Source organism: Prionailurus bengalensis, chromosome X, assembly GCF_016509475.1.
Source record: "Prionailurus bengalensis isolate Pbe53 chromosome X, Fcat_Pben_1.1_paternal_pri, whole genome shotgun sequence".
NCBI classification, from domain to species: domain Eukaryota; kingdom Metazoa; phylum Chordata; class Mammalia; order Carnivora; family Felidae; genus Prionailurus; species Prionailurus bengalensis.
This window is the reverse complement of record NC_057361.1, coordinates 67,255,833-67,282,996: the sequence shown is the minus strand read 5'-3', so window position 1 is coordinate 67,282,996 and position 27,164 is coordinate 67,255,833. Positions and strand designations below refer to the sequence as shown.

The 27,164-nt window shown below is 38.6% G+C and overlaps 1 protein-coding gene across 2 annotated transcripts in view; it reads right to left on the bottom strand.

The window, feature by feature from the left end:
- The window catches only part of SH3BGRL (SH3 domain binding glutamate rich protein like), an 84,607-nt gene that overhangs the window by 24,505 nt on the left and 32,938 nt on the right, over positions 1 to 27,164 (bottom strand). Inside the window, exon 1 of one of the 2 annotated variants that reach the window (XM_043571521.1) lies at positions 3,382 to 3,468. The exons of the other annotated variant lie outside the window; for it this stretch is intronic. Within the exon in view, the coding sequence (XP_043427456.1) occupies positions 3,382 to 3,384 (3 nt within the window). The 5' untranslated portion in view covers positions 3,385 to 3,468. Of the gene's footprint in view, positions 1 to 3,381; positions 3,469 to 27,164 lie in introns of those variants that run through there. 2 annotated transcript variants of the gene reach the window in all.

Genomic DNA, 27,164 nt, shown 5'->3' with positions numbered 1-27,164 from the left:
AATAGTAGCTTCAAAAAAAGACTCGGGCAAATCTGAACTTATCCATGTAGCATGTAAACTCTCACCAGCATGGATTACAAATTCACTTCTGAATTTTATAGAAAGGTATAGAATAAAAAAGAAGTGGGACAGCAGTGGGGATTGGGCTAATGGGAACTTGAAGAGGTAAACTAAAAAATAAAAGAACTTGGGGTGTTTCTATAAATCAGTCCCCAAGAGGGGCACCTGGGTGGCTTAGTCAGTTAAGTGTCTGATTCTTGGTTTTGGCTCAGGTGATGATCTCACGGTTCATGAGTTCCAACCCTATATCCATTGGGCTCTGTGCTTACACTATGAAGCCTGCTTGCTATTCTCTCTACCCCTCTCCTTTGGCCTCTGTCTCTTTCTCTCAAAATAAATAAATAAACTTAAAAAAAATAAAATGACCTTATATTCACCTTCAGACTATGACATTATTTTGCATTCAAAAAGAGATACTGACAGTACTATTTTAGAAACACACATTAAGAAGAAAATGAGTGCAGATTTGACAGACAACAGCTAGAAATGTTTGATATTCCAATTATTGTTACAAACAATAAAAATGACTTCATTTTACCCCTGGAATTGTAACATCACAGCAGTGAAAATTTTATCTTTTCTCAGAGAATGTATATTTTCACATTACTAAAAGCTTATTTAAGAGAATATTTTTCATAGGGTTTCCAGTCTAACTTTACATCTCCAATTGTACCTTTTTTTTTTAATCCAAATGACTATCTCACATGCACAGTCTTTTTACCTTTACTCAGCCACATTAGAATGGGCCTTGGGGCTGGAACACTTATGAGATAAAGATCCCAAATAACCTGTGCTTGAATGACCACCTTGTGTGGATATCTTTCTTGTTTCATGCTCATTGAGTATTCTTTTGTCTTTTCTTAAAGCACGTACTTTACATGATACCTGGTCACCCCCACTGTTACATCTGTCTTCCTTAGGGAGAGGACAGTGTTCCTTCCACTATGGCATGAAAGGGATATGCATAAGGAAATTCACAAAGAGGGGTGCCTGGTGGGTTCAGTCAGTTAAGCATCTGACTCTTTATTTCAACTCAGGTCATGATCTCACACTTTGTGAGATCAAGCCCCACGTCCGACTCTGCACTGACAGCACAGAGCCTGTTTGGGCTTTTCTTTCTTACTCTCTCTGCATCTCCTCTCCTCTGCTCTCTCTCTCTCTCTTTCTCTCTCTCCCAAAAAATAAACATTTTTGAAAAAGAGAAACAAATCACTATGAGAGATGTCCTGGCCCTGGGTAACCAACACCCACCTTTGAAACTGATCTTTTTCTGTCTGTTTTCTATGTTTAATAAAGCATTGCTGCACCCCCCCCCAAAAAAAGAAGTAAATTTACTCAAAGTCACAAAGCTAGTGCCTGGCAGAGCTGGCATGCAAACTTAGATATCTCTAACTCCAAAGCTTAAATTAGTACACTACAATTCCATATCCATCTTCATGACATCTTAAATAGATTTAAAAAAAATTATACAAGGTTAACAATCTCTTACAAAGAGCAACAACACTTTTTGATGTGTTCTTACTATATAATTTAATGCTAAATTCTACTTACTTGACTATAATTTTGCTTCCATTATCGTCCAAATGAGTATGCACACAATTTAATCAATCTCCACATCATTAGAACAAAAAGTAACTAGAATACCCAAATCCAACATTAGGATCCTTTGCTGCTTGAAAAAGATTAGTGCTGGATCCCTGCCTAGGTAATGTTAGGGGCTACCATTCAATCAAGCATGGTAGCTACACTTCTGGTGAGCATAGGATAATGTACACAGAAGTTGAATCATTATGTTGTACACCTGAAAATACTATAACATTATGTGTCAACCATACTCAAATAAAAAAATTATAAAAAAATAATGTAGTTTCTAAGTACATACTGGGCCTCAAGGCCATTGTTCTTACCCTGATACAAGTAAAAATAAAATAAAATAGATATTATTTATGGTCTCAAGAAATTTATAAATTATAATCATAGGATTATAAATTCCATACTAGCAGATAATTTAAGCAATGGAAACTAGCCAGCCCTTAATCAAAGTCTGGCCTCTTTCTGCTGGATGGAAGTGGGTGTATTAGGGCTGGGGTAATAAGGGGAAACAAAAGGACAGACTTCACTTTAGGGTTTGCTAACAATGGGCTGCAGAATTTTATATGAACTAGGTTCCTGTCTGCATTGCACCAAGTGTAATCTAACTCCAAAGTTTAATATAATAATTATTACTTATTAAGGTTTTTTATGGGCCAGGCACTATACTAAGCCCTTTACACCCTTATATTTTTTTCACATGCTTATCTTATTTTGTTTCCACAACAGTGTTATGAGGCAGCTGCTATTATTTTCATTCCATATTCACAGATGAAGGAACTAATGCTCAAATGGATTAGAAATTTTCTTCAAAGCACACACTTGCCCAAGATTTGTATGAGTGAAAAGCACCACTTAAATACTAAGCATGATGAATAACAAAATAATGCACTACCACACTTGTTATCTCATACTAATTATACTGTCAACTTAATGATGGCTCTTTGAGTGAAGAGATGGTTCATATATTTTGTATCATTCTTACTTCCAAAGCTTGGCCTAAAGTAAGAGCAATAAAACCATTGATTGTTTCAAAGGTTTTATACACAGGGTAGATTTTTCTAGATAATCCCTTTAATCCTTTCCCACTCTGAAGTTCTGTGATAATGAAACAAACATGGCACAAGTAGTAAAGCCATTACAGAACTTTAAGACTTGATAAGACAAAGTTACAGTGAAGAAGCTGTTACTCATATGAACCTAGTGCCTTTATATATATATATATAAAGTTCTCCATTTAAAACTGTCACATATTTGAACAAATAAAGTGTGAAGTTAAGAACATTCCGAAGTGCTTCCACAAAAGTGTCAGTGACTTGTGGCCATAGGTAGCTACAGGAAATTAGTGCTAAGGGTGAAATAGGGTAACAGGTATTTTAGACTGTTCTGGCTGCTTTGGGAATGCCATTAAAGCAAAAACTTTGCTTGACACAAATCACATTGTTATAATCAAATATCAAAGCTAAATATTTGTGACAAGTGTGAGTTTAACATATGTGGATCTTATGTTCCAAAATAATTCAGACTAAGTTTGCACTAAGAATTTAACAATAAACTATAACAATAAACTGTCAATCTATTCCAGCCTCCACTTCCCTGCTCCAACCACTTATCATTATCAAGCTCAGTACAAAGAGATTTCAATCTTCTTTAGGGGAATTTTATTAGAATAAAGGAAATTTGGCATATGAAGAGGTATTTTATAGTTAGCAAAAATGTTCTCTAACTCACCATCTCTTTATGCAACAAATTCTGGCCGTAAGGAAACTTAATTACACAAATGACGGCTTCTTCCTAAAGCCACACTTCCTGCAAATGCTACAGGGCTTCTAATTCTGGTCAGACAGATTCTCCAGGCAGCCTTGCCATATAAGGATAAGCAAAAACACAGAAATCCTCCAACAGGCTAATGTAAGGTCACAGGGCAGGCATATGAAAACCAAATATGGTAGCTAAATTCTCTAGCTCACAACAGATACTTTAAAAAAAAAGGGGGGGGGCTGCAACCACCAACTCCAAACTATCAGTACTTGAATCATAAAAAACTAAATAATCTGTTCTTATTACTGTAGCAGATGACAAATATGAGCCAATATACTGGGTACTACATTAGCTCCATCTTTTTATTCTTTTCCTTTTCAACTATAATAAAAGCTACTGTGAAATGTGCTGCCAACATGGACACATTCAACAACAGGGTATTGCATCTGAAGAAATAAATTAATTAAATCTGTCCCTGTACAGAAACTAATGTAGATTTCTGAAGTATCTCATGTGAATAGCTTCTGCCCCATTGTAGGGGAAGGCACTGTATTGCACTATGACCAAGAAAAATATCCATGTAAGTGACATCCTTTGGTACTAAGGATAAGTCCTGAGGAAATCCTTTTCCTCACTTGAACTCCAGGATAGAACAACATCTTGAGATCTGGTCCATGGCCATAAAGAAAAGATAATTTCCCCTTTGCCCTACCAAAACCACTACAGCAGTAATAGCAACAGTTAAGATACTGTCTGTCCAGTGATCATAGAATTTCAATTAGAATTATATGCCTTTACAATTTTGAAGGCTGATTAATTCAGTTAAAGACAAATAAAATTAGAAGCATTTTGAGAGTGTGCATCAAAAGCCATGGAAACATTCATGTTCCTTGATCCAGTAATATCACTTCTGAATTCCTAGTTTAAGTAAATAATGCAAAAGAGGATAGAACTTGTGCCTAAAGAGTTTATGCAATGTTTTGGTGTGTTTTTATTGTTGTTGTCATTTATTTATTTTTTTAGCAGTGGAAGATTAAAAATTGCCTGCATCAAACTATTTGGACTTGGTTAAGTAAACAATGGTGTGATCATTCAAAAGATTGCTGAGTACAATTGAAACTGACCACTGTATGATTATGTAGCAACAAGGAAAAACATTTATGATATAAACAGTGAAAAAAGAAGTCTAAAGAATCATGTATTTGCTATGAATCCAACTTGTGACAAGGAAAACTGTGTTTTTTAAATATCAGATAGGAATTCAAACACAATTATTATTACCTCTTATACAGATAGTAGGAGTGCTATCTCTTTACAACTTGCTCAGGAGACTGAGTGGTGTTAGGATCATGAGATTATGGGGATTCCCTTGCCAAACTTTTTTAGTGGTGTTATAATGCTTTACACACGTTAAAAAATATTTCAAAAATCAATTTATGTATATAGAGCTCTTAATAAAGGCAGAATAGTATAATGCAAAGACAATAGATTATGGAACTTGTGGCAAGCACACTGTCATGGGGCTCCATTATCCTTACCCCTAGGATTCACTCCCTTGTATAATCCCTTCCCCCGGAGTATGGAAATGAACTGTTTCTTGCTTCCAATTAACAGAATATGGCAAACATGATGGAATGTAACTCTAGTGATGATATTGTAAGGCTTGACCTTTCTTGCTAACCCACACTAGAGTTTCTCTCTCCTTTGTTACATATGAAAAAGCAAGCTGTCATGAGTACTCCAGCCTCAAGGAAATTAATTATGCCATCAACCATGAGCTTAAAAGTGGATTCTTCCACAGTGGAGCCTCTAGATGACAAACCAGTCCTGGTTGACACCTTGATTTAGGCCTTGTAGAGAACCCAGCTAAGTTATGCCAGATTCCTTGATGCACTGACACTGTGATATAGTAAATGTGTACTGTTTTTAGCTACTAAAATGATAGTACTTTGTTACATAGCATAGAAAATTAATACAAAACCTGACTGACTTGGGTTTGAATTTGTATCCTACATTTCTTATCTGTGTGACTAAGCAAATTAATTAAATTTTCTGAGTCTCAAATTCCTCATTTATGAGGTGAGAGTAATAGCATTCACTTCCAAAAATGATTATAGAAACAAATATAGATGAGAGAAACAATGTACCTCTCATACTGCCTACAATAAAATAGGCTGGATTGTAAACAATAAGCTCTTTCATGGATGGAACCTTGTCTATCTTGCTCATCATGTTATCCAGTACCCATTATCATATCTTACCTATAGCAGGTGTTCTATAAATGTGTAACAAGTGAGAAAATAAATAAATAAATAAATAAATAAATAAATAAATAAATGTCAACTCTCAAGGAATGGTAGCTACCTATTTTAAATATTCGTAAAGAACCCTTGTTCTCAAGTTATTAAAAACAATGAATTACACCATAGTACATCAATCCTATTACAATACAGTTCTTCCAGAGCTATATAGTAAGGGAATGCAGATGAAGAGCCAGGCTCTAGAATCAAACTTATGAATATTGTATTTGCACCATTCAATGTAACTTTTTGATAAGCAGCTATCAATATCAATAGAAATTGCACATGAGGATGATAAATAGGTGTTTAAAGCAAATAGTGTAGTCACTAGGTAGTCACTACCAGACAAATGCTTTGTAAAGTGCTGGGATGACACCTCAACATTCAAAACGTCTAATGACTTCCCTCACTCATTTGCTGGGGCACTGAGAAGCAAGATGGGCTGTTAAGCACACACACCCAGCAAATGTTTGAGGGGCCACTCAGACTTTAAAGTTCTTCCTAAAAAAAACCTTAAAAAGATGAAACTGTTTACTGCATCACAGTAAAATTCCAGAAGTGTGTATAGAAACAGTGTCAAAGTAAGAAATTTTATCTGATAATATCCATAAAAATGTCCTTCTAATGTAAGAGAGTCTAATAGAAAGTTGTCTGATGGTTATATATTGCCAAACAATACATTTCTTGAGTCTTAGAGTAAATTTTCATTCAAAACATCCTGCCAAGGATGCATGGCTGATGCAGTGGGTAGAGCATGTGACTCTTGATATTGGGGTCATGAGTTCAAGCCCCATGTTGGGCAGAGAGCTTACTTAAAAAAAATTTCCTGCCAAATTATAAAACTGCTCTTTTTCTTATATTAGTTACTTTATCTGGTATCTATTAAACTGCTCCAAATGTGAAATAATTACCACTCCCAAATGACAGATAAATCTGAAGCAGTAGAAAAAATTCCAAGGTTAAGTCAATTTGAACCACGAACCCTATACCCATGACACTTAGCTAGTGTTCACTATAAAAGTCCACCAACATTTAATTCCTTTAAAAGGGGAAGGCCATGGGGCGCCTGGGTGGCTCAGTTGGTTAGGCGACTGACTTCGGTTCAAGTCATGATCTCACAGTTCGTGATCTCAAGCCCCACATCAGGCTCTGTGCTGACAGCTTAGAGCCTGGAGCCTACTTCAGATTCTGTGTCTTCCTTCTCTCTACCCCTCCCCTGCTCACGCTCTGTGTCTCTCTGTCTCTCAATAATAAATAAATGTTAAAAAAAAATTTAAAAAGGAAATAGACCAAAAAAAAAGTGAAACAATGAGTAACGAAGTCACTGAATTAATCTCTGTAAGCCCCCCAAAATCATTCTATGAAGAAGACCAATAATACTCCCAAATAAAAAGACACATGCAAATTCTCATGAATGCAATTCCTAATAACTCTAGGTTGAAAGAAAATGATTTCTCCACTTCCCTGTACCTTTCCAAAGGTAAAGGTAACTGCTTTTGCATATGTACTACTGCATTTTCAATCAGGTAAAACATCTCTTTGCTGTGTCCAAATTCTGTCTCAGTACAGTAAGAATATTTTAAGGCAATGGCTTTTTCAAACTACAGAGTAGTATTGTGGTGACAACAGAAAAAGAAGGAACAAAATAGAATGATTTAGGAAGGTTTGGTCTATTGCTAATGACATTCAAATAAGAGAATATCTCCATTGTCCACCATCAAATGTGGAAAAAAACACAATATTTTTGCATGTTGTTCAAATTCATGGAAATGGTACAAAATGCCCCCTATAACTTACTCAAATTCAATCTATTTACCCTTAAAAATTACCATTCTTGGGGCGCCTGGGTGGCGCAGTCGGTTAAGTGTCCGACTTCAGCCAGGTCACGATCTCGCGGCCCGTTAGTTCGAGCCCCGCGTCAGGCTCTGGGCTGATGGCTCGGAGCCTGGAGCTTGTTTCCGATTCTGTGTCTCCCTCTCTCTCTGCCCCTCCCCCGTTCATGCTCTGTCTCTCTCTGTCCCAAAAATAAATAAAAAACGTGGAAGAGTCCCAAAGTTTAAAAAAAAAAAATTACCATTCTATTAAATGCATGATAATAGGACATAGCAAATCTTTGTACACACACAATATCTGAGTGGCTTTCACAAATAATTCTATCATACTTTTAGATCACAGAGTCAGCTATCAAAACAATGAAATTTTTGTATAATTAAACAGCATGGTTTATTAATGTAATATAATCAGACAAATAGGCCTGACTTTATTTTTTTTACACACTGAAAAAAAAAAATACAGCCACCCTCAGTTACAGTCTAATCAAGGTAAAGAATATTTTATTTTATTTTATTTTATTTTATTTGGGAGAGAGAGAGAGCACTCAAGTGGGGTGGAGCAGCAGAGGGAGAGAGACAATTAAAAACATTCTTTTTAATGTTTATTTATTTTTGAGAGAGAGAGAGACAGTGTGAGCATGGGAGGGGCAGAGAGAGAGGGAGACACAGAATCCAAAGCAGGCTCCATGCTCTGAGCTGTCAGCATAGAGCCCGATGTAGGGCTCAAACCATGAGATCATGACCTGAGCCAAAGTCAGAGGCTTAACCAACTGAACCATCCAGGCACCCCAGGAGAGAGAGAGAGAAGCTTAAGCAGGCTCCATGCTGAGCCTGCTGACTCAATCCCATGACTCTGGGATCATGACCTGAGTTGAAATCAGGAGTCAGATGCTAAACCAACTGAGTCACCCAGGTACCCCCAAGGTCAAGGATTTTAAGTAGTGTTACACAAACATATGATTATTTCAATATATATTTTTTTTGCCTTTTTAAAGGAATTTTCAACAATCTTTACAAAGAAATGTATATTATTAAATGTTGTTTAAAAATCTAGAAGTTGCTTATATGACTATTTAAGTTCTCCAGGCTCAGTTGGTAGGCAATTCTTTGTCCAATTACCTTCCATACATGTAAAAAGTATGTCCTTGGTCACCCTCTCTGGATCTTCCTGGGAAAATAACTGCTAACCAAATACAGAGATAAGTAAAGAATCCTGGGGGCACCTGAGTGGCTTAGTTGGTTGAGTGTCTGACTTCAGCTCAGGTCATGATCTCGCTGTTCATGGGTTCGAGCCCCACATTGGGCTCTCTGCTGTCAGCAAGAAGCCTGCTTTGGATCCTCTGTCCCTCTCTCTCTCTGCTCCACCTCGCTCACATGCACATGCTTTCTCTCTCTCAAAAATAAATAAACATTAAAAAAATCTTAGGAAAAAAAATCCTGAAAGGGATTTCCAGTAAGAGAAAAGAAATACCCAACCTACAAGGAAGACAAATAAGTTTAGTAGGAGATCTCGACACAAAAAACCTGCCAGGCCAGAAGGGAGTGGCATTATATATTCAATGTGCTTAATGGGAAAATATGCAGCCAAGAATACTTTATCCAGCAAGGTTGTCATTCAGAAAAGAAGGACAGATAATGAATTTCCCAGGGAGTTGGTGACCACTAAACCAGTCCTGCAAGAAATATTAAAGTGGACTCTTTGAGTGGGAAAAAAAGACCAAAAGCAACAAAGACTAGAAAGAAACAGAGAAAAATCTCCAGGAACAGCGAATTTACAGGTAATACAATGGCACTTAATTCTTATCTATCAATAATTACTATCAATGTAAATAGAATAAATGCCCCAAATACATAGGATATCAGCATGGATAAAAAAAAAAAAAAACAAGACTCATATAATATGCTGCTTAAAAGAGACTCATTTTGGACCTAAAGTCACCTCCAGATTGAAAGTCAGGGGATGGAGAATCATCGATCATGCTAATGGATGCCAAAAAAAAAAAAATGTGAGACAGGAAACCACCAAAATCCTAGAGGAGAACACAGGCAGCAACCTCTTTAACCTCTGCTGTAGCAAGTTCTTACTAACATGTCTCTTGAGGCAAGGGAAACAAATGCAAAAATGAACTATTGGGAAATTTTGACAAGATGAACAGCTTCAGCACAGCACAGGAAACAATCAACAAAACAAAAGGCCACCTCTGGAATGGGAGAAGATATTTGCAAATGACATATTAAAGGATTAGTATCCACATTCTATAAAGAAGTTATCAAAAAAAGTTATGCCCACCCAAAAAATATAAGTAATCCAGATAAGAAATGGGCAGAAGACAAGAGTAGACATTTTTCCAAAGACATAGATGGCTAACAGACACATGAAAAGGTGCTCAACATCACTCATCATCAGGGAATAGGAATCAAAACCATGAGATGCTACACCACACTTTTCCAAATGGCTAACATCAATAACACAGGTAACAACAGATGTTGGCAAGGATGTGGAGAAAGGGGAACACTTTTGCACTGTTGGTGGGAATGCAAACTGATGTAGCCACTCTGGAAAACAGGATGGTGTTTCCTCAGAAAGTTGAAGATAGAACTACCCTACAGCCCAGCAATTGCACTACTAGGCATTTACACAAAGGATACAAAAGAATACAAAACCATTGATTTGAAGGGGTATATGTACCCCAACGTTTATAGCAGCAGCATCAAAAATAGGCAGGTTACAAAAAGAACCCAAATATCCATTGACTGATGAATGGATAAAGAAGATGTGGTGTGTGTGTGTGTGTGTGTGTGTGTGTGTAGTAATATTATTCAGCCTTAAAAAAGAATGAAATCCTGAAATTTGCATCAATATGGATAGGGTAGAGAGTATAATGCTAAATGAAATAAATCAGTCAGAGAAAGACAAATACCATATGATTTCACTCACATATGTCATTTAAGAAACAAAACAGATGAACATAGGGGAAGGGAGGAAAAGAAAGAGTGCAGCAAACCATAAGAGACTCTTAACTATAGAGAACAGAGGGTTGATATGGAGGGGATGGGTGGGGGGATGGGCTAAAGGGTGATGGGTATTAAGGAGTGTACTGTTGTGATGAGCATTGAATGTTATATGTAAGTGATGAATCACTAAATTCTACAACTGGGACCAATTTTGCTATATATGTTAACTAACTAGAATTTAAATAAAAACTTGAAAAAGAAAGAAAACAACTGCTAACCATATCCAGCTGCTGATGAATCCCTAGAATAATCTTTACACCTAAAGGGCAGCCTATGACTTCAGAAAGCAAACACAAAAACAAAAGAGTAAATAAAACCCTTTCAGACTACATTAGCAGTGGTGTTTTTTTTTCCCCTTTAGTTGGTGAAGTGATAATATTTCATTAGGAAATTAAACACTTTCCTTTTAAAAAAATTTAATGTTTATTTTTGAGAGAGAGAGCAGGGGAGGAACAGAGAGTAAGGGAGACACAGAATCTGCAGTGGGCTCAAGATTCCAAGATGTTAGCACAGAGTCTGACGTGGGGCTTGAACTCCAAACTTGGAGATCATGACCTGATCTGAAGTCAGAGGCTTAACTGACTGAGCCATCCAGGTGCCCTTAAACACTTTCCTTTAAAGAGAGTATGGCAACGTAGAGAATTCTGTATCTTGGCCAAAACAAATTCATTTGCCATAGGAAAAAATAACTAGACTGAAGTCTTAGCTGACCAGTGTGCCCCAGGTGAACATTCCGGAGAAAACTATGAATGTATTCCCAGACTCGAGCCAATAAACCATATTCCAAACTGACCAGCTGAGAATAATGGTTATATGTTACCTAATTAGTTAAATAAGACCAGGATCAAATGGTCCAAGAAGTTAACCAATAGTAAACTAAGGTTGCTAAACAAAATCGGCTTGGGCCATGCAGTTCTGTGGGTTTATTAGCGAGTTTCTGTGCAATTTAATTGCTACCATTGTTATTTGGATTATGACTGTCAAGAACAGCATGAACAGCAATAAAAACTACTGTCAAGAATTGTGAAAGATCTGATATTTTTATCCTACTTGCACACTAACAGATAAGCCTGCCATAGTTTTAAGAATGGTGGCAGAAAACATGAGACTTCTCCATCACAACAAGAGTAGTATCCAAAGTATCAGCATGTTCTTTTACCTTTTCCCTGTTCCTTAATTCCTTTATGTTTACACAGGAAGCCATGTTAGGTAACCCAGGTATTTTATACAGAGCCATACACAAATCTTCCCTTTGGTTTAGGGAGAGACACTGTCATCTTTCAAGGCAGGTTTTATCCTTGAAAAGATAATACAGAACAATGGTAGTCAGTGCCTTTGCTCACAAGATGTGCAGAAATGCAAGAAACTAATGGAGAACTGTCTGCCCACATCTACTATTTACAACTGATTTGGCTTTATAAGGTTCTCAACTCTTCTAGGTTTCTGAAGAGGAAGCTAATCTGAACATCAAACGTACTTTTGCCTGATGAAATCCTATCATTTCACATGGTTGAAAAGAAAATTGTGGGAGTTAAGTTGTATAGAAATTCTATTAAAAACAGAAATCATGGATTATTCAAGAATTCATCAAGCCAGACTAAACTCTTCTTCCCCCAGGGATAATACATTCATCAGCAGTCCCTCATAAGTTAGGTTGCTTATGTGTAAAATCAATTCTTGTGACCAATGTTACATCTTTAACTTCTCTAATTCAAAACCCAAATATCCATATGTGTGCCAAAACACAAAAAGTAAATCATGACCTCATTTTGAAGTCTAGACAAGCTGCAAAGCATTTATTCTCTCTGTAAACATGCTTTTGCCTTATTTTCATCCTGATTTAGGAAATTATTTGTTGAAATAAATCTAATAATAGTCAAGTTTAAAAGAGAAAAAAAAAACCTGGCAGTTATCACTACAGAATTCTTATGAAAGTAAAGTCTATGAAAAAAGGACTGTAATGCCAATGTTACTACTAAAATGTTATATGAACAGAATTGCTTTTATAGTTTGTTTTAATTTTAATCAATATTACAAGTAAGCATATGGCATAGGGAATAAAATTGCAAAAATTAAAATATTAATTTCACCTTATGATTTTTAAAAGTACTTCATTTCTGGGACAGCTGGGTGGCTCAGTTGGTTGAGCGTCTGACTCTTGGTTTCAGCTCAGGTCATGATCTCACAGTTTCGTGAGTTTGAGCCCCACATCTGGCTCTGTTATTGCAGAGCCTGCTTGGGATTCTCTCTCTCTCTCTCTCTCTCTCTCTCTCTCTCTCTCCCTCTGGCCCTCTCCCATTCATGTTATCTCTCTCTCTAAATAAATAAATACACATTAAAAAACATTGATGGACCTTTTAAAACATCTGCATGATATATGTCAATGATTCTTCATCATAGAATCCTGCACTTTTTAACAGCTTGAAGACTCACAAACATTTAAGTGACTAGTTTTGTAGGGCAACAGGGAATAATATAAAAATATTCCCAGCCTTCCAAAATGTGTGGAATTACATACTTCTTGGAATAAAAACAAGTAAAATGGTGAAAAATAAAGAGATTCATTGCTATGTTGTACTTAATTAAAAGATTTTTTTAATTAACATTTTTTTTTCTATTTTCTTCAGTCTATGCTCATATATTGGTAATGAAATCCACCATTCCTCCCAATCCTGTAGATGAATTCCTGTTTCACTGCTTAGCTCTTTGGGGAGCATAATAGGACAAAATACTATTTCTGTTTGAAAAATTTTAAGTTTAAGACACTAAATTCAATTTCCACACTTAAGTAAAATATTTATGATAGCTATCTATTTTTAAAGTTATTTATTTATTTTGAGAGAGAGAGAGAGAGCAAGTGGGGGAGGGTCAGAGAGACAGGAAGAGAGAAAGAATCCCAAGCAGGCTCCACACCATCAGCACAGAGCCCATTCTCACAAACCCTGAGATCATGACTTTGGCCAAGATCAAGAGTCAGAGGCTTAACTGACTGAGCCACTCAGGTGCCTCATGATACTTATATACTTTTAAATACTTACGCCATGTGCTAAATATTACACTAAGCACTTTAATTGCACTATCTCATTTTAATGGGTCAGAAAACAGTTAACCTTTTCCAAGAAGACAGATTCAAAGTAAGCAGCATTTTTTTTTCTAGTTTCAAGTTTTTGTTTAAATTCTAGTTAGTTAACATACAGTGTAATATTAGTTTCAGGAGTAGAATTTAGTGATTCATCACTTGCATACAACACCCAGTATAAGTGGCTTTTAATTATTTTTTAAATTGAGGTATAGTTGACATAATATTTTATTAGTTTCAAGTGTACAATATAGTAATTTGACATTTATATACATTACAAAATGCTCACCAGGATAAGTGTAGTTATCAGCTTAATTATTAATAATAGATGAAATAATTTCAGATATTAATTAGTTGATATACATTATCAGTTATCAAAGTGAAAGATTACTTCCAAAATACAAAGTAGACAAGTGTAAAGGAACTAAATAAATCCTAATTAATGGACTAGGCTCTTAAAACAAATGATCTCATTTAATTAAAAGATGATGCTGACAATAATATGGGACCACTGGTAAAAAGCAGGACATTGTTGATGCGGTTTTGGAGTGGTGGTGGGGATCTGGAGCCAATGGCTAAGAAAGAATTCTTGAGACATTTTTGGTGCAAAAAAGTGAGTTTATTAAAGCACAGGGACAGGACCTGTGGACACAAAGAGCTGAACTGGGGTTGTGAACTGGTTATATACTATGGAGTTGGAGGAGGTAAAGGCAAAAGGGAGGTTTCCAAAAGGACTTTCATACGCTAAAGAGGACTCATAAGATACTGGAGGCCTAGCTATTGTCAAGCTAAGTTTTTTTTTTTTTTTCCTCTAGCAAAGTATTAACATTAAGACAGTAGGGAGTTCCTGGAGGAATGTTTTACTCTGCCTATCTCAAGTATTTGTCAATGGGTTGCAGGTTATAATGAAATTTAATTTTACCTACCATTTCTTTCTCACTTTTACTCCCCACATCACTATGGAGGGGAGGGTGATGTTAGGGCTCCAGGAAACTGAGTCTATAGGTTTCTGAAGATTAGGTTATTGATAAGATTGCCTTTTTCTTATAATTTACTGACATTTGTAAAGTGATGGAGACTCATGTCCTACATGACTGTGATCTCTAACAGATAACCTTTGGTTTCTCCCTTTCCTTTGTTCTTGGGCTGCCAGAAGTGCCTGAGAAATGTCACACATATCCCACCTGGGGAGGGGGGGCATGCTGGCTTGTGCTTTGCCCTCAGTTTGTCTTTGTCTCCCTCATCATTGTAAATGAAGGCAGACCTTACATATATATGTGTATCATATAAATGTGTATGTGTTGTGTATATCTGAGAAGCAAAAGGTGAAATAAGGATCAGAGAGAGTAAAGATGATGAATTATGTTTTAAATGAATTGAGCTATAAGTCCTCTATAGGGAGGAGAAATCAACCCATGAGTATGACAACAGAAAGTGCTATCTGAACAAACAACCAAAGGAAAAAAAAAAAAAAACCTAAGCACAGCAAAACAAGATGATAAATTCAGTAAATGCTATCTTTACAAGTGAAGACGCTTTTTAAATATTTTTTCGATGTTTTATTTATTTTTGAGCGGCAGAAAGAGACAGGGCAGGAGTGGGGGAAGGTCAGAGAGTGAGGAAGACACAGAATCTGAAGCAGGATCCAGGCTCCAAGCTGTCAGCACAGAGCCTGACGTGGGGCTCAAACCCACAAATTGTGAGATCATGACCTGATCGGAAGTCAGGTGCTTAACCAACTGAGCCACCCAGGTGCCTGAGGCTTTTGTTTATGATAAACATATAATGGCTATTCACAGTAAGTAATGAACAATTGGTAAATTAATGCACTGTGCTTCTCTTTTGTTTCCTACTCCTACGGTTCACTGTTAATATAAATGCTTTTGTCTTTGTAGAGCTGTTACCACATCATCAATGCAGGCTTGCTAATCCTAATAGCCCTTGTGTGGAAAAAAGACTAAAATACACACACACACACACACACAAACATTTACATACAAGTTTTGTTATCCCTACTAGATTACAATCTCCTCAAAAGGCAGTTTCCACATCTGATTTGTGTTTGTGTCCCTCAGAATACCAGAATGCTTCACACATTGTGGGTATTCGATAAATATATTTTTTAAATGTTTATTTACTTTTGAGAGAGAGAGAGAGAGCAGGGGAGGGACAGAGAGAGAAGGAGACAGAGGATCCAAAGCAGGCTCTGTGCTGACAGAAGAGAGCCCTACATGGGGCTCCAACCCATGAAACCCACAAAACCCGAGATCACAAACCGAGCCGAAGCAGATACTTAACTGACTGAGCCACCCAGGAGCCCCTTCACTAAATATTTTTAGGTAAAGGCCCCTTCAACACAGAAGACCTTATTTAAATCACAATGCATTGCTGGAGAAGTGAATAAAGTACACCAAAGATGGCCGATGGGGCTAAAATAAACTCTGGTCTCTAGCTTAGAGACCCCTCCTCTGGGTTCTTCTTCCTTTGTTTGCTGCTCATGCAACCCCCCCCCCAAAGATATGGAAGCTGACGACTATAAATTACCCTCCCCACTTGCATTTGGTGTTCAGATCTTTGGAGAAATGGTCTCCTCTGAGCCCACCTGTGTTAAATAAATCTCCAATCCACCAAGATCTCTGAGTGCCGCTTGGTTTTTCTGCCAGCGTTCCAGCCTGATTCCACAAGATATTTGGTTCCCTGACCAGAAAACCCAACCGCGCTGGCCCATTGTTGCCACTGGCTTGGGAAAGGGAAAATGGTGAGGTGGTGACAGAATGAGGGATTGCAAGGGAGAGGGCAAGTCCTGCTTGAATTTCAGCAGTCTCCCGCTCAGGTGCCTCAGGCCGGCCCCTGCTCCACCATTCCCGCTGGACTCGAGGAAACTTGGCAGGTGAGGACCTGGACCTGAGGTCAGAAGCATTATGGCTGGGGCCCAATCTAGTCAGGCCCACTCACAAGAGTGGAAGGGGGACCTGATCACTCCCTGAGACTTCAGAAGTCTCACAGGTAGGAATTCTATGGGAGGGAATGTAATAACCTCTGGTGTGTATGTGAATGTGAATGTGCTACTTGGTCTAGCCTGCCTGCCAAATACGATTCTGTGGCTCCACAGGTGGGTGCCCTTGGGGTCCCCAGGGGCTCACGGAGTCTGAATGGGCCCATCTGAAATTCCATGATGGATGACACAAGGTCTGTGGCAGCATCAGAGTGGTTTCTGATCATGAGTCGCAGGGCTGGGACTGCTGTGGCTGAGCATTGCCTGGGTTCCTTCGGGACACAGACAGGAGGGCAACTGTCTGGTCTCCTCATTGGAGGGGGTGCCCCTGTCCCTCTGTCTTTGCAACTCCACCTGGTGGGAGCATTGTGGGGTCAGGACAGAGCAAGGAGGGGGTTTTTGGGAGACTGTGGAATTGCGATAGCCCCTGGCACATTGGGGACCCTATATGAGTTGGAATGGTCCACTTTTGTGTGGGGGGCCCTCTGGGGGAACCTTGGATGTCCCAATGGTCTGCTGCATCTGGCATATTGTCTACAGAGACCCAGGTCACCCTGATCAATGTCCATGCATCGACTCCTGGCTTGAAATTGACCCAAATCCTCCACCTTGGGTGCAATTCATCCATAGTAAGAAGAACCAGGCTAAGGTTTTAGCCACTTTACCCGGAAACTCACCCAGGGAACCAAAGAAGCGACCCACCACTCTCCTAGTGTTCTGCCTCCTCATGACTCATTAGGCTCCCTCCCCCTCCCCTGAGCTTGAAACTCCTCCCCCCTCTGTCGCACCACCTCCACCGCCCATTTCTCCTCCCCTTCTGGGCCTGGAGAACCCTCCCCCACAAGGACCAGATGCCAGATTGTGCCCTAGGCCATGCGCAGGCACCTTCGGCCAGGCGCAGGCACTCTCCAGATGTCGGTCCACATCCGCTGGTACCAAGAGGCTCTCTGGGGGATCAGAGCAGGGGCTGAGAAGGCCATAAATATGCCCAGAAGCAAGGGGATTCCCCTCCCCCCGGGGATTATTATAAGAAACTATGTGAGGCTTACACCCTGTTTGCTCCAGAGGCACAAAAGAGCCATGACAAAAGGACAGAGAAGGTCTAGCCGCCAGAACCTCCTTAGCAAGGGGTCAATGAACCTACTGCAAGGGGAAAGGACATTAAAAAGAATAAGTGTCCCAACCAGGGAAAGTCCCCAAACCCCAGCTGATATCAGGAGGAACCTTGAGAAGGGGACCTTATTGGTCTAGCCAATATAGAATCAGACTAAAAGGGGACACTGACTCTCTCTCCCTGTTCCTCTGCCTAATAGATGTGAAGGATTTTACCTCATACCCCAGGTTAATGGCTATAATTAGAGCCAACTGTGGTTAGTCTACCCCGGGACAGGGACTTTAAGGAATATTACCAAGCAGTTGCTGCTTATACCTTCCCCTCCCCCTCATGTTTCTGCACCAACTTGGGTGTGGTCCTGTTCCATCCTCAATGTCTCAGGCACCGTTGGTTCCTCCTCCCACCCTCCAAGTCAAGGAGCAAAGTGCGCCCCCCTTAGACCACCCATTTCAGATATCTCCACTGGTGCTCCAAATGAAAATTGACAATGGGGAAAAACTGATTGACTTTTACGTGGACGCAGGTGAAACATATTCGATGTTTAAACTAATTTAAGTTTATTGGACCTGTCTTTAAAGTTAACAGCAAAGGTCAAATAAGCTCATGTTATCTCTTTTGCAATTTGTTAATGATAGTTATTTTTTCTGTCTCAAAGTTTTCATGGGTAATTAAGATAACTTTCAAGGTCCTTGGTAACCTGAAACTTTCCAGATAGGATGGAATGCTAAAGCTTTGATTACTGAACATAGGTTTGTGTTTTCAACTTCTTATCGCTGAGAAATTAAGGCTATTCGGACCTATTGGAAAACATGCTTTGTACTTAATTGGTTCATGAATTTACCATTTAAAAAATTCTGATGTAAACACCTCTTAGTTGATTACTAAATCCTCAATTGGAGACTAAGGTTTCCTAAGAGTTAAAATTCTGCTAAGTGTACTTAAGACTGATAAAAATAAAGAAAAGCAACCCTGTATGTAGGAAAGTAGGAGGTATATAAGAAAGATATAAAGAATGGAAATACAGTTTTGTTGAGGGTAGAAGAAAGTAATTTTGTCCTAAATGAGACTGGTTATTTGGAGAGAAATGGTTTTGGGACAAAATTTGAAGGCAAAAGAAGGTTGTAGAAGGTTGAGATGAATGGAATTTTAAAAGTACACTGGTATAAGGTTGAAATTCTGCTTTTCTCTCTGCTCAAATGACAAAGTTTTCTTGAACTGTTGATCTGCTCTTGATAAGACAATGCAAACAAAGGTCTGTCCTCCAGGAAAATCAAAGTTTTAGGTTTCATCTTTATCAGGTCTTTGATTACTTAGTTAAAACTTCTCAATGTTAGGGGCGCCTGGGTGGCTTAGTCAGATGGGCGATGGACTTCGGCCCAGGTCATGATCTCACAGTTTGTGAGTTCAGGCCTCATGTCGGGCTCTGTGCTTACAGCTCAGAGCCTGGAGCCTACTTTGGATTCTGTGTCTCCACCTCTCTCTGCCCCTCCCCTGCTCATGCTCTGCCTCTCTCTGTCTCTCAATAATAAATTAAAAAACATTTAAAAAAAAAACTTCTCAATGTTAAAGCTAGGTTTTGATAACAACTATATAATGCTATACATTCACCTTTGGGATCTTTTATTGCCACTTTGGTTGAATAAATAAAATTTTAAGATTTGTAATGATCTGTAATCCTATTTAGGATGCACTTATGACTTCCTGGGGTTTCAACAAACTTCTCAGGATTTAAATGTTAAATGAAGTCTTCTTGACCAAGTAGGCCCTTTTATTTGGGATGCTAAGTTACTTGGAAAAGCACTGTCATACAATGGTAAACCTTAGGTTATATTGCACAGGTAAATGTTGTAACTGCCCAAATATATGCAATTCATAAAGTTTTAATGAACTGCCCAAATATATGCAATTCAGAGTTTTAATGTGTTGATATAAGGTCATCACAATATTCTGATTACTTGAAATGTTATGTGTCACAGAGATAACCGAATTTCTTTGTCAATTGCATCATAATGAACTCTCATCAGATCTTTAATGATGTTTATTTTGAGATTTTGTCATTTATAATTGTTCTTATTCTCTCACAAAACATGTTTCTCCTTCAAGAAGATTTATAAAAAGGACTTGAGGACAAATGCAGGTATTCGACATCTTTAAGATTAATACTAAAATGGGTAAGAATTTCCAGAACTAAAAAACTGCATTCAAATTGAACAAGAATTAGGAACATGGGATTAAATGAACTGAGGAAGATTATACTTTTGTGATTCTTGTTGAAAATATTGCTGGTTCTCTAACATTTCCTCTTCCAGATTAAGGAAACTGTCTCTTAGATATCTATGATATACAAAAATGTCATAAAGTATTCATTTGTAAACTGAAGCATTTACCTTTTCTCTCTACATAATTCCCCTGAAATTCAAAAACTCTCAATGAGTATTCTTTCCTTCATGGCAATTAAAATTGTTTGCATAAGTTCAATAAGAATCTGTTCATCTTGTAACAGGTCACCGTTGTAAATACTGGTTATTTTACCAAGGCTTTGACTGCAATAACATAATTGAGGATGACTTTCATAGACTCAGATATGACCACACAGCTTTAAGGAACCAGAGTTGGCTTTATAAAACATGGAGTCATAAAGCTCCTTGGAAATGTTGGCCTGGTGCTTTGCTTACAGAGTTCCCAGCAGCCTCACCAGGTGAGTAAAGAAGGTCACTTCTGGCAGGTGCAAAACCTCAGGATATCTTGAGGACCTCATGAAGAGGAATTCGCCAAATTCTACAGGCACTGCAGGCCTGTATGATGGCAAGTATTTGGCTTGGCTTCTGGCCTGGAGAGGCTACTAAAAGTTCAACCCGGAGATTCATTATAAAAGGTTCCAGCAAAGCAAACTTTAAAAGATCCTCATGAGCAATCATTATTCTTGCTGAGCCAGATTTGTTAAGACTGGGTTTATTCTACAAATGCAAATGCATTGGTTTCAATTTGGCTATCTCTGGAAAGCAGGAATTTTTAGAGAGAACAACTATGTTTCCACAATGCACTGTTATGGATGTTAAATTCTACTTATCATTGTCTTTAAATGTTTGTTGTTTGCCTAGACTAGACAACTTGAGGTAAACTCCAGAAAAATTATCACAGTATTTCATGTATAGGCAATCTTCTCTGCTTGTGATTCTATGGGGATAATAATAAGACCCCATGGGCATACGATTATTTAAACAACTGGAAAACAGGATGGATCTCTAAATATGCAAACCATATCTTCCTTAAACCTCATCTGACAGCTACCAGAAACCCGCCCCTTTTGAAGACTTGGAGATGGAATTTACAGATATGCAACCAATAGAGAATTCATTTTCAGGTATCACCCCATGGGTCCATCACTCCAGAGCTAAGAAGGCCAACTCAGAGTAACCTCAACCTGGCAAAATGATCCAGATCCAGTCAACCCGCTTAAGCTGACCCTCAAAAAGACACTGGCCTCTGAGATCCCCAGTCCTGTTCCAGCCACAGCCCAGAAACTGGCTGGCCTGTGCACGGCAGAAGCCAGAGGAATCAAGCCCCTGGGCGTGAACCTAGCCCAGGGGTTTGGATGCAATTCTGCCAGCCCTTGCCTCTTACTGGTGTCATAGCCCTGATCTTACTTCTTACTGTTGGGCTGATAGAGACTGCACCAACAAGCTGGACATGGGACAAAAGATGCATGCTGGGTCTCACATACCTCCTCTGGATGAGAGGATTATTAAATATTGCCTGTATATTATGATAACCTCTCTCACCCTCACAACTGCCACTTACCCACTTTGCCCCCAGGATTGTTATATGACAATAAGGGGATCAAAGGCATTCAGCACCTTCACCTCCCTCCACAAAGATTGCTACAAGGGAAAACACCCACTCTCTGTCAGTCACCCGGTACCCCAAGAACTAAGTATTGGACCATAGAGATAACCCAAAATATCAGGAACCCATGTCACAACAAGGGCCTCCAGAGAGGGAAGTGAGCTTCCCTTCCTCACTTACCTTCACTTACCTCACTTACCTCACTTACCTTCCTCAATGGGGGAAATCTCAGATGGGGGAGGGGTGCAAGACAGTGCCCTTCAAAGATTATAAAGGATACCCAGGACAGGGTAATAGAAGCCATAAAGGCGACCACTCCCCCAGAAGCCTACCAGGGTTTGAATCTTTCAGCCCTCAATGAGATGCTTACCAATTCCCCACTCCAGCATTGGGCCAACACTACTCTACAAGTCCTCCATACAATAGATAATCACACCCAAACCTGCTGGATGTGCTTGCCCTTCAGCCAGAGGGCTTACTTAGCCACTCGTATCCCTTTGACCTTGGAAGCTCCTGAAAATCTCAAACCAACACCTCTGTCTTAATTGGACCCCTGGCCACTGGGATCCGTCTCACAAATGCCAACAATCTAATCTTTACAGTCCCTGAAGTTATGAATGGTACCTCTCTATGTGGAAGAAATATAACCTTAAAGAGGAATACAACCCTATGTTCAACCCCTGGGGTGTTCTATCTGTGTTCTAATTTGGCCTACCGATGCTTAGAGGCCAACTGGACTCAGATATGTTATTCTGTCTTCCAAACCCCAGAGATATCCGTATACACGAAGATAAGTTCCTAACAGCCTTTAGCCCCAAGTCCCAGGCTAAACGGGGAATCCTGCTACCCATTCTGATAGGAGCAGGAATTGCAACAGGAATAGGAGCCAGAATAGGGGGCATAGGTTCATCCATAGGACTATACCATAGACTATCTCAAGAGCTAAATGAAGACATGGAATGGGTGGCAGATTCTCTGGTAACCTTACAAAGCCAAATAAACTCTCTGGCATCAATGACCCTCCAAAATAGGTGAGCCCTTGACCTCCTCACTTCAGAAAAAGGAGGGGCTTGCATCTTTCTGGGGGAGGAATGCTGCTATTTTGTAAACCAGTCAGGAATAGTTACAACTAAGGTTAAGGAACTCAAGAAAAGAATTCAATATAGACAACAGGAAAGTATCAATCAATGAAAAGGATGGGATCTCACAGATTGGGCATCCTGGCTTCCTGACCTGGTGGGGCCCCTCCTCTCCATAATTTTACTTGTATCCATGAGTCCCTGTATACTGAATGCTGTGGTACGTTTTATTGAAAACACTGTTGCTCACCAAACTACAGCACGTATCTTAGCCTTCTGAGAGTACCAACCTGTAAAACTGAAAGGTGATGCCTACTAATAGTTTTTTTCTAAAAGGCATCAAAGGGGGGAATGTTGGAGAAGTGAATAAAGTATGCCAAAGATGGCTGATGGGGCTAAAATTGACTCTGGTCTCTGGCTTAGAGACCCCTCCTCTGGGTTCTCCTTCCTTTGTTTGCTGAGCACGTGAAACCCCCCACAGATATGGAATCTGACAACTATAAATTACCCTCCCCACTTGCATTCGGTGCTCAGATCTTTCAAGAAATGGTCCCCTCTGAGCCGGCCGGTGTTAAATAAATCTCGGATCCACAATGATAGCCGAGTGCCGCTTGGTTTTTCTGCCAGCGTTCCAGCCTGGTTCCATAACAGCATCACTTTGATGTTTCTTGTCATGAGAATACTAACTGGATTTATTCTATTGGCACTGTAACCACTGTAAAAGTAGTTAGTAGTAGTATTTTTATCTTTCAGTCAAAACCTGTTTTGATCCAATTCCAAACAAGAAAACAAAGAACTTGAGAAAAGCAGAATAAATGAATTCTCAGTCCCAAAAACTAAGCCAGAAAAGAGGCAGGCAAAGAGATAAAGTAGATAAAAATGCTTTATAAGCATGTATGACTCTTCCCAGGTTTTATCTTCCTCTCCCCAACTTCTAAAACGTCTTGTTTGTAGACATTAAATAATCTTTCTTAAAGCTGTTAACCAAATACTTTATACATGAGCCACTAGAAGATCTATTTAGAATTGGTTAAAGTTCAAAGATGACTATATATGTACAACTGTTTTCTGTGCCCTGCCTGTATAGTTTGAGAAGGCAAACAAGTCAAAAATGAAAAATACACCCTGTGGCAACAAGCATGAATTTACATGCCGTATATAGGCACAATATCCAAAAGTTCATAAAAGATGAGGCTCAATTAGGGGCGCCTGGGTGGCTCAGTCGGTTAAGCCTCCGACTTCGCTCAGGTCATGATCTCATGGTCCGTGGGTTCGAGCCCCGCGTTGGGCTCTGGGCTGACGGCTCAGAGCCTGGAGCCTGTTTTGGATTCTGTGTCTCCCTCTTTTTCTGACCCTCCCCTATTCATGCTCTCTCTCTGTCTCAAAAATAAATAAATGTTAAAAAAAATTTTTTTTAAAAGATGAGGCTCAATTAAAATATTCATGGAAATGTGCACTGTTGTTCAACATTTTAAAGTTAGGTGGTGTCTTACTACTTAACTACTGCCTTACAACTGGTCAGCAGAGATCGCTACCTGAACATAGTCCCAAATAAACATGACCTGTCTGATCCTGTAATTTATAAGTGTCCTTTCACCAATCCTTTTCCTTAGCTTTCTCTTCCACTTTTTTTTTTGTCTGTGTTTCATAAAGAGTTATAAGGATCTACATAGTAAAGGCACATATGTCAGATACAAGGATTTTAGAAGTCAGGACGGAAAATCAATTGGGCAGATAAAAATGATTCTATAAAAAAAGACTGAATGGATTAATGCATACAATGTGCTAAAAACAATGTCTGATACACATTAAGTAATTCATGTTAGTTTTTGTTATTACTGATATTATTATTTCCGTAGGTGAGGGAAGTGGTATTGGTGTATCGGTAATACTGGTGTATTTTGACTCAACTTTGAGTCAAAAAACTAGGTTCAAAATAATAGATATATGATCACAAGCAAGTCATTTAAATTTTCTGGGCCTCACTCAGTGTCCTAATGTCCGAAAGAGTGACATTAGTACTTACGCTCATAAGTTATTAGGAGTATTAATGTGAAATATGATAATATATGTGAAAAGACTTTATAAATATAATAAGGATTTAATTCAATATAATTTCTTGACTTTTCTCCCACTACTGTACTTCTCCCTTGAGTCTATCTAATCCCCATGGTTCCAACTATCCAGGCTGTGTCTGCTTTCTGAGGGTTCCCTGGTACGTCAAAACCATATTAAGATTTCTTTGCACTATTATTCAATTCTATTCTATTCTATTCTATTCTATTCTCTCACACACACATACCACAAAACTTACTGGATTTCAGATCGGTTTCTTTCTTTTTCTCCTAGAATCCTATGTATTGTATCTTAAATAGTTCCCTGGACCTAGACTAATTCCAAACCCTACCACTTCTTTTATAAAGTCATTATTCATTCTCCAAACTGTGTAGTTTTCAGCTCTTTAAGAAAGACTTAGCTTAGTTTACCCAGATCCTCAGCTCCATAGCCTTAGTTATATGTAGCTACCTGATTCATTTTGATGTTGCATATGTTGCTCAAAATGTAGACTCTTGAGTCACATTCCTACAGATTCAATAGGTTTGCAGCATCCATGAATGATATTTTGAACAAGAATCCTGTGAGATTTCTGAAGCCAGTAGTCCCCTCAGTACACTGTGAAAAAACAATGAAATGTTTATAGAAAACTTAATATTGAGTCTTTCACCAGTCCCCTAGTCATATCTTTGCTCTTACTGTTGCCTTCTTTCCATCTCTAATTGTAAAACCTTGCTTATTTTTTGAGATCCAGCTCAAATGTGGTCTCCTAGTCAATTTCCCCCATACCTAACACAAATGTCCATTTCTATTGAATAAGATATGGAACATTATCAGCACTGGGGTACAAGGAAGGAAATATTGAGAGATCATAGAGTCTCTGGGCTTTACAAACCAAAATTTTATATCTGAGTATCTGTCCTTGAGCTAATAGAAACTGGAAAGGAATACTGGCAGCTATATCAGGACCAACTACTGATAATGAGAAGTAAATAAAAAATATCTGTTAGCTAGAACACTGTACTAGTAAGGAGTAGTCAAGTGATAACCCCAGTGGTCTCAGGGAAAAAGATGGCTGGTTACACAACTACCTAAATGAGCTTATGCAGTTGGGATTGGCCATATAATAAATAACAAAGAGGAAATAAGAGAGAGAAAGAGAGCTAACAGTAGGGTTGGCAGTGACACACGAGAAGAGTAGAAGGCTTGGGTATAGTTAATAAGTGGCAAAATAGGGATTTGAACCCAGAGCAACCTAATTTCACCACACTAGTGGATTTTCAGACCTTGGTGTGACTTGGAATATAATTTAGGGAGTCTAGACATGGACTCAGGAATCTGCATTTAAAAAAGAACCAGTGCAAGTGGGAAGTCTGTAAATTATATGTGGGAAATGGTGAACTTTGCTTTTCACTGCTTGCTTGAGGTCCCATTTCTTTCCCTCTCCTCATATCTATGTCATCTTTTCAGAGGTATCCAACTACCTAGCAGGCCCAAGCATTAAAAAAATAAATTCACTGAACTCTTTCCTCTTTGCATCATCCTTGCAAGCTCTGGGTTCTTAAAATTAAACTCCTTTAAACTTCCCAAAATATGAAAGCAACTATCTTTCTGTGACAGTTTGGTAGTGGTCTCAGCCAGACATACTATTTCCTGAATGCTTAAGCTCATAAATACATTTTTTCTTTGTTAAAGTTAAATATCATCATCATCATCATCATCGCCTTACATTTTAGCAAGTGCCCACTATGTGCTAGGTGGCATGGAGCATATCATATTCTCTCTTAATCTTCAAAAGAAAACTGTAAGGTTGATATTATTATCTTTATTTGTCAGAAGAAGAAATAGAGGCTTTGAGAGGGAAAAGTTAAGTAACCTTCTCAGTATAACCAACAGAATATGATAGTTTAAGCCACTACATGGGATTCGAACCCATGCAGTCAGAACCTAAACTCTGCGCTCTTAATTGCTCACCCTATAGCTGGTGGAAACTCAGATATTTCATGACTACTTATAAGCTCATTATTGTCTACAATAACTGGTATAAGTCAAAGACACTGCCACAAAAATTTTAAAGGAAGGCAAAAGGACTTAGTTCAAAGTTAGAATTAAAATCCTTCGTGATATTAGAACATGCTTGGTAAACCCCTATTACCAAGCTTATACACTCATGATCAAGTATTTGCATGCTGCAAGATCCAGAGAAGTTTAATGATTTTAGAGGGAGACAAAATTGAAAAAAAATGAGTAACTCCAGTTAAGTCACATATGAGAACTTTTAAATTTCTGTAAGGCCTATTGCTATGTTAAATATCATGCATCATCTCACAACAGAAGAAAGTTTTTTCCATGTTATAGGAAAAATATGCAATGGAGAACATTTTGTTGTAAAATAAGTTATAAAACAATGTAATCAACAATAGCATCTATTGGCTGTC